General features: G+C 38.0%; 1 protein-coding gene across 2 annotated transcripts in view; it reads right to left on the bottom strand.

The window, feature by feature from the left end:
- Window positions 1-356: 356 nt before the first annotated feature.
- hdac11 (histone deacetylase 11) overlaps window positions 357-9122 on the bottom strand; it is a 38168-nt gene continuing 29402 nt past the window's right edge. Inside the window, exons 8-10 of one of the 2 annotated variants that reach the window (XM_060858265.1) lie at window positions 4915-5011; window positions 2639-2817; window positions 357-1758 (exon numbers count right to left, since the gene is read on the bottom strand). In XM_060858265.1, the coding sequence (XP_060714248.1) occupies window positions 1519-1758; window positions 2639-2817; window positions 4915-5011 (516 nt within the window). In that variant the 3' untranslated portion in view covers window positions 357-1518. The remainder of the gene's footprint in view (window positions 1759-2638; window positions 2818-4914; window positions 5012-9122) is intronic. The other variant, XM_060858264.1, reaches the window with a different exon arrangement.

Raw genomic sequence — 9122 nt, 5'->3', positions numbered from 1 at the left:
GAACTTTTAAATACTCCTCCTAGGGAATTCATGCGATTGACACCAAAAGTGGTGAACATGATGCCAAGACATTGCACTTGCTAAATTGCGAAGGGATTTTTGATATCTCGAACGGTGCTGCCATGGCGAGGCGACAAAGTTATGGCGAATTCAGAGAAACAGAAAGTGTCTAATATCTAAAGCAAAAAATGTCTTATTGTGATGACACGCGGTGTGTATGTTCGGCCAAGGATTCCGATCGCATCGATGTGCTTATTGTGAGTCCCGGGTATAGCGCCACCAACAGGCCCCAGGAAGTGTGTCAGTCACAAAGGTGGATTTTTTGTCAGCTTCATGCGGTAAACTTTTAAATACTCCTCCTAGGGGATTCATGCAATTGAGACCAGACTTGGCCACCATGACGCAGAGATATTGCAGATGCGAAATTGCGAACGGATTTTTGATATCTCAAACACTGTTGCCATGGCATCGTGTCAAAGTTTACTTTTATTTCAGGCATATTTAAGGCTTTTGGCGTGCTTGTATTAACTTGAAATTTGACACATACATCACATTTGTCGGCTGTTAAGTGTGGACAAAAAGGTCAGACAAAGGTGTGTCTCTTAAGTGGCTCACTAGCGCCCCCATTTCTCTATAATGTGGGGTTTCATTTACCTACAGTCCCCAAATGGGTCAGTAACAACATAAAATAGTCCACTGATATTTACCCACTTGATGCACTTGCCCACCGTGCATTGTTTTCTGGAAGGCACCGTATAGCGATGAACAAATGTGCGAAGGCCCGTCATCGCTGCTTGCAGCTATATTTATAATTTATATTCCCTCAGTGCTGTATAGCTAAATGTAGGTGCTGAGTCAGGATGAAGAAAAAGAACTTGCTGGGGGCACGAAGAGGTTATGATTCATGAAAGACACCTTTGAAATGAGTCTAATGAAAAAGTCAAACTGAGTAAGAGTGGAATGAAGAGCACATTCAGTTGGTCAGTCCCACAAAGCCAAGGCAATAAACCTGCTGATGAACTCTCCAAGCTGTGGCTGCTGGATTGTGCTAGACCTGGTGGATGGAGTAATGCTATTATTTATGGCTTTATACATTTAGAACATTACACAGACTGTAATAAGATGAATAAAAATACGAGCAAAGCAGATTCAGGTTAGACTTGTGATAATCAGGAGTGCTTTGTACCAAATGACTTGTTGTTCTAGAAGTAATTTGTTTAGTACAATAAATTTAAAAACTGCTTCCTGTATTGGAATTGCTGTAGCTTAAGACTTAAATTCAAATTGTGCAAACAAGCATTACATAAAGTACCAATGTAAAGAATTTAAATCTCATCTTAAAGGTTTAGTTCAGAGTACCACAGATTAAAGTAGTATAGGCTCAAGCAGCTAAAAATATAAACTTTCCCCTCACTAAAACTGAAGAATAAAGTTCCTCGATTCACCCTACCTTATCGGGAGTAAATGCTTGTTAGTATACAAAAATGAGGATAGTGCTGTTAGTCCAATAAGTAAAAATCAGACGGTATTGAAATTTTCCCCAGCTAACACGGACTTGCTCATCATGACTGGCACCACTGACTGCCCCGCCTCTTCCAACACCTCTAAACCAATCAGATGCTGTCTGTGCAGGTTTAGGATTGAGTCAGCAATGATACGTGCTGTCTTCTTCTGGTAGCCGCCTGACGTCACCATGAGAATGGGGATCCCTCTCCTCCGTGCTGCTCTAAACACGATCTCATCTCTCTTCACGATGCCCTGAGAGCAGAGAAAGTACACGGTGAACACAATGACTGTCACTCTCACATTCTTTACTATTTACCGTAGCAATGTGCTACTTATCAGTTTATATTTATTAAAGAATTAAACTTTTTACCCTTTTTTAAGTTAGATTTGATGTTGCGGAATATCCGTAAAAAAAAAATCCTGAAAAAGCTGTAACTTAATCTCTACACAGAAAACTTCAAAATATGATTTCAGGATTTTTTTACCCCAGTTAAATGGATCACCTTCAATAGGTGCCACTGTGAATCAGCTGTTACTACAGAAATCTTAGAAAGACTTGAATCAAGGCCGACAACAGTTGTGCTGTTAGAGAATATTTATCAATGACCAATCAGAAAATTACAACAGTGTTGTGGTAGAGGCAGCAATAATTCATATGAACATTAGTCTTTTTTTTTTTTAGATTTGGCAATATATTTTCAATACAAACTAAATGTACAAAATAACAAAAAAAATGCATTTTTAAAAATGTATTTTGTAAAACTTTACAAAATAAGGATTTTAAATATCAGATTATCTGTGTGCTTATGTCTTAATAATAAATAAACAAACAAACAAACAAATAAATAAATAAAACTTACTTTCTATTTCTGCAAAAGAGATGTGTAGAACAGGCACTCTTAATTAAGTATTAAAATTATTACTTAAAACAGAAGTTTTTTCTTTTCCTGCTGCACTCCTTACACAGAAATCTAATTTATTATTTTTTTTTATATTTACATCCATCCAAATACTTTCAAAATAAACCCTATACTTAATAAAATGACCTTGCCATATTTGTAGCTAAACTATTAGTATACTGCTTTTCCGCAAATAATCCAAATACAAATGTGTATATCATTAGGTTGTGTACCTGAGGGGAAATGGCCAGGCCTCCAAGAGGATCACCATCCAGAATATCAGTACCTGCATTGTACACAATTATGTCAGGTCTGATCTCATTCAGTGTGCCCTCACAGTGGAGCTCCACCATCTGGAGATACTCAGTGTCTTCTGTTCCCCAGTCCAGCTCCACTTTTCTTTTAATGGCTCCTACACACACACACAAATTAGTCTTTCATCTCAGTTTTCAGCTTCATTCATCCATTTATTCTTTCTTCTTCAGAAACAATTTTAGCTGAAGCAGTCAACGGTGAGGCAACAATGCTACGTCACTATGCCACCCTTATAGTACAAATTACTAACCTAAATAATGGTACATTTATGAAAAAAACTTTCTGTTTGACCTCTGACTCAACATCCTCAACATTACCGACGTCCTGTTGATTTCCTGCTTTGCTCCGCTGTCAGGACTGCATCTTATTTTTTTGTAAAACTTTCTGCCTATAAGACCAATGATTAAAATAAAATTTGCTTTGCTATAAAATGAGAAAGAGATGGCCTGGATTACAGAGACATGCAAAATCAAGTACTGTATAATGACATGGAGACAAAATGCTTTGAAACACTTTAAAGACATAATTAACATCTTTTGCCTTTCAGTGCAGATGAAGACATGGGTGAAAAAATATGTTTTCAAAAAGCAAGGCACTTTCTATTTAAACACATCGTAATGTCATGGAAGGAAAATGCTCAGGAAAAACAAAAAGAAACTAAGCTAAAACACACCTTATCTTGGAAACCCAGGCTGCACTTCCTAATGAATATGTAGGATTGACAGACAAATTCATTCATTTACTTATATAATAGAGCTTTTGTTTAGAGAAATGTTGAAAGAAGAAGGCACATATTCACTGAAATTAGCAGGCTGAGTTTGTCAGGAAAATATGGAATGATGTATACGCTAATACTCAGCTCTAGCACAGAGCTACTCTGTGGAAAAGGAAAGGTTCCCTTTTGAGTCTAGTTCCTCTCAAAGGTTTTTCTTTGTTACCATTCATTCTGGATTGCTCTTTAGGGATACATATGAATTTAATTTTTAAACTATTTCATTTACATTTCTATACAGCTGCTTTGTGACAATGTCCATTGTTAAAATGCTACACATTGAACGGTTGATGTCTTTTAATGATGACTTTTTTAATATTTAATTGTATAGTAAAAAGTGTATAGTATAATATATAATAGTCCTTTATGACAGTGGGGTAGTCCTGAGGTACAGGGTACTCCAGAGCTGATTATTTTGCTGATCTAAAACACCTGATCCAGCTTATAAACTTAGCTGTATTGGTATGCTGGTGTAGGGAAAACATTACAATGAAATAACCTAAAAATTATATTGTCATTTTTCATTTCACTGCAATTTATTTATTGCATTATTCATACTGTTTTTTTCTACTTCCTCATTAATAATATTATTACTATTATTTTCTTTTCCAGTAGAAGTGCAGACGGGAGGCACTATGGTAAAAGGCAAGCTGACTAAAGCAATGTGATGCTCTGGGCAATGGTCTGCAAAACCTTGGGTCCTGGCATGTGGAGGAATGTATGATGTACCACCTACCTAAATACTGTTGCAGACCAAGTACAACTCCCTGTTGGCAATGGCTGTGGCCTTTTACAGCAGGATAATGTGTCCTGCCACACTGCAAAAATTGCTCATGAATGGTTTAAGAAGCATGACAAATAATTTAAGGTGTTGGTTTGGTCTCCAAATTCCTATGATCCTGATCCAAGCATCTGTGGGATGTGCTGGACAAACATGTGTGACATGTCTGCATAGTGGCTTACAGGACTTAAAGGATCTGCTGCTAACATATTCATTCCAGATACCCCAGCACACCTTCAGAGGTCTTGTGGACTGTATTTATTGGTCAGAGCTGGTTTTGGCGACACAAGGGAGGTCTGCACGATATTATGCAGGTGGATTTAATGTTATGGCTGATTTTTGTAGAATAAGAACAGTATTACTAGACATTAAAACATGGAAAGTAACATGGCATTACAACATAAGCCTTCTGCACAAAACTACACTACACTACCCCCTTTAGGAGAGTGAATGCGCTGTTTCATAATTGAAGGGAAGCTCTGGGTACATTGATAATTGTATGCACAATTGCTGATAACGGTGTAAAATTGCTCAAAGTGCCTTAATTCAGGATTACAGATTTTAATATCACCATATTACAGCCGTCCTCAGATAATCCCTTTGTGTGATATGATTTCAAGATCGGAGCTTTGAACACTTACTCTTGGCATATCCGTCCCCAGGGTAGATGTGCCGATTGTAGACATCCATTATGTAAACCCGTCTGTCATCCAAGAAATCCCTCTCATGTCCATTTCCCTGGAAAACAAAAGCAGAGAGCCAAATAGATACAAGAGTATCATTTAAATGCAAAAATGATATCTTATAAAGTTCCCAATGCAAAAATTATATCTTAGAAAGTAAAAACAATAGTTTAATTTATCAAACACTGAGATTTTGATCATTTAAAAAACCACTTGCACCCCTTCCATTTTTGCAACTTTTTTTTATTATAGATTTAAAGCAAAAACATGTTTTTATAAATCATCTAAACATTTTTGGCAGCAGCAATTACAGTTTCAGGTATTTTTTAAGAAAGTCTCAATCTTTTTTACACCTAGATTCAGCTAATTAATTTATTGTGCTGAAAGATAAAATTTCTCAACAGTTTCATGTTTTATGCACATTAGATCAGGTTTTTTGTAAGGATCTTTCTGTCTTTGGAAGCATGTATCCTTTTCTCAGCAGTTAGAAGTACCCCATAGCATGAGGCTGCCACCATGCTTCACTGGTTGAGAGTATTTCTGGATGTCCTTGTGGTAGCTTGTATTATCTATGACACTCTGAGAGGTGATTATCACCTCTTTGACCACCATCCAGCTAAGAAAGTTGAATCTGATAGTCAGCTTTGGGAACAGTCCTTGTGGAACCAAACTCTATTTCACAAGGATAACGCTGCCTTGGCAACTGCAGATTTGAGATGTCTATGGTAAGATGCAAAGATTGTCTTGAATTTCCCAAGGCTAACATGGGATTGTGGATGGGCTTGCAATTTAAAAATCCTACATAAATTTCCAATGGGATTAAAGTCAGGAGGTTGGTTAGGCCATACGAGTCCTTCTTGTTTTAGCTAGTTTCTGGGATGAGATGAGAAAAAAACGAGATAAATTTTTTATGTATTATGTTTCAGTACAGGGGGGCACGGTGGCTTAGTGGTTAGCACGTTCGCCTCACACCTCCAGGGTTGGGGATTCGATTCCCGCCTCCGCCTTGTGTGTGTGGAGTTTGCATGTTCTCCCCGTGCCTCGGGGGTTTCCTCCGGGTACTCCGGTTTCCTCCCCCGGTCCAAAGACATGCATGGTAGGTTAATTGGCATCTCTGGAAAATTGTCCGTAGTGTGTGATTGCGTGTGTGAATGAGAGTGTGTGTGTGCCCTGCGATGGGTTGGCACTCCGTCCAGGGTGTATCCTGCCTTGATGCCCGATGACGCCTGAGATAGGCACAGGCTCCCCGTGACCCGAGGTAATTCGGATAAGCGGTAGAAGATGAATGAATGAATGAATGAATGAATGAATGTTTCAGTACATCTCTCCATTAATGTTTCCTTCATTGACGTATAATGCCCCAGGTCCTCTGGCAGAGTAGCAGCCCATATCATGATGCTCTCGCCTCTGTACTTCACAGTAGTACGTTCTTGTGGGAGCTCCTTCCTTCTCAATCCAAGATAAGCTGAGAACCTGCCAAAGTGCTCTAATTTTATTTTGTTAGACTGGAGTATATTGTTTCAAATAAGTTCTGAATTGTTTAAGTGCTTCAATCTCTGTGCTTGTATTTTATCATCAGAGATGTTCTGCATGGGGTGTAGTGCATGCAGTGCAAATCATTGCTTACTGTTCTATGTGCAACTATTATTCCTTCTGCTTTCAGGTCATTCTGCACAAATTACTGCACTCTGCTCTCTTCACTTCCTTATCGTTAGTATTGTTGTGTTGTGAAATCTTGTGTAGCACACCTGGGATGATTAGTTCACAGTTCCACCTGCATGCTATCAAAAGAAAGTGTATTAAAAGGGATTATAAAAGTGTTTGCTATGGCTCTGTAACTTCTTCCATTAGCATGTTGTGTTCTAATGTTGTCCTGGAGAACTATAGAAAGTACTTCCTCTTGACTGAGTCTAATTATGTGAAATCCTCTAACCCAACAGCAAAGTTTTTAATAATGACACCATGTGCAATTTGATTTCCACTAGACCATTTTTGTAGCATTTACAGACTGTGTAGAACTTTTATGGATCAGGATTGACATCAAACACCAGCGTAAACTGGATTTGAGATGAAAACTACTGCCTTAAGCAACAGTACAGAATATTACATAATATACAACTAACGTGAAATGAAATCCCTTCCCTTATTGCTTAGAAATAAGCCTAGAGTGTGATACCAGCCATCCTAATGAAGCCTGTATAATCTGGGGCTATGATGAATGAGCAGACATAGCAGGCCACTTTACCATGGGAGCTTTGTGCCACTAGGACAGATTTTAATTACTTTGTGCTCTTTGATGTACTGTATAAACTGCCAATACTGGAGGAAAAGCTCATTCATTAGCAGAGAACTGTGTGCAGTATGGCTTCACAATTTAGAGCACAACTTCAGGTGTTTAGAGAAATTCCCCCTACAGGGAAATTGTTTTTATTTATTCTTAGAGGGACATGAATTTTATAATTCTAATTTAATATACTGACAGGACCTGTTTGTACACAACACATAAAACATTTTTTTTTTTTTTTTTTTGCAGCTAATGGGGTTAGACACATGATGATCATTTACTGTCTGATCACAGACATGTTACTCAAGTGTGCCTGTCTTCATTATCCTTACTCTTCCCATCACAACCAGTGTTCAAGTGATTACGGTCACCTTTTCATTTAGGTCTTTACAACATGTCGATATTGCTTTCACAACAATGTCTCTAAGTTTGAAAGGGACTGCTGGTTAATTATGAGAACAAAAACACACATTAGGGACTGAAACATTTTTAAAGCTCAATCCATGCAATGAAGCAGTAAAATCCTATTCAGCTTCCAACAGAAGAAAGATACATCCATAAAGCTTCTCTAATCACCTGCATCCACAGGGTAGCAGGGAACTATTCAAACCAACTGAAATGTGAAGACTATCAAAAATTAATATTTGAATAGGAAAATAAATGCAGCCTAGTTACGGCCCTCAGCAGAACATAGAGCAGCCGATCTGCTTTTGTGTTTTATATGCTGATGAAAATGGATACAAGAACACAGAGATCTTAGATTCTGCCACGTTCTCTAATTACTGCATGGAAGACTTAACAATTGGAAACCTTTGAAACAGGGAAATGTTAATTTTCCTGCATACAACTGGGCTAAAGGACATGACCTTTTAATCCCAGTGCTGTCTTGATCAATTAGAGGTGAACCATTACAGAAAGAGGGGGAGGTTTTCTGCTATTGCCTAGAAAGTAATGAATCACCTACAGGCCACTATTTATAGCACATGATGAACCTGTCAGATGGACCTGTGGTGAGTTTTATTGTTCTTGGCTATTTTTCAAGTCCTGAACTGCTCCCAGGCGAAGCCACAGTCATCAAAGGACTCGTGTAATGACAGTGTGATGACAGACGCTGTCAAAATAACTATAAAATAGTAATATGAAAGGACTGAGTTGATCTGTGCACTGTAAACCATTCTCAGAATAGTAAATGGCAGAAATAAAAAGGGATCTAGTTACATTTAGAAGTAAAGCAGTCATTATTTTACAGAATCCTAGTTCCTTGTTCTTATACAGGACTCTGTCAGTCACTCTTGGATTGGTATATGAACCCAGAAAAAACAGGCAAACGCCAAAGGTCTATCCTGGTTCAATGCTGAAAATCCTAGCAGTCTTTAGGCTAATCATGATTTTATTGGCTGTTCATGGGTTTCAACATGTGGTTGATGTGGATAACGTTTATGGATTACACCACTTTACACTCCAAGCTAGATGGCTTTAAACACAAGCCTGAGATATTGCATCTTCCAAAGATGACAGTTTCCATAGGAACCCATGTACCACTACAGGCTCACAAGTTTTATCCTCACTGGTGTAATTCTAAAAACCGATCATTGTTCATATGTATTGCAAGCAATTTGTTTTCATTGTGCATCCAATTAGAACTTACAAATTTATATATACAAAGTAGTTTGCCAGCAGAGATCATTTCCTGAAATAACATTTCATAATTCTGGTTGGTTAATTGGCATTTTAATGCCAGCTTTGCTCCTTTCTGTATTCTCTGAGACAGCACTTTCATGCCTGTTTATAAGCCCACAAGCAAATTTAGACTCTTGTTTCCCATGTGGCCTGTCATGAATTATTTACTCTGTATGTGCATTGATTCACTTCCACCTTGTCT

The sequence above is a fragment of the Tachysurus vachellii genome, chromosome 22, assembly GCF_030014155.1.
Source record: "Tachysurus vachellii isolate PV-2020 chromosome 22, HZAU_Pvac_v1, whole genome shotgun sequence".
In the NCBI taxonomy this organism is placed as follows: Eukaryota; Metazoa; Chordata; class Actinopteri; order Siluriformes; family Bagridae; genus Tachysurus; species Tachysurus vachellii.
The sequence above is the reverse complement of the archived record's forward strand: the minus strand, read 5'-3'. Positions and strand labels throughout refer to the sequence as shown.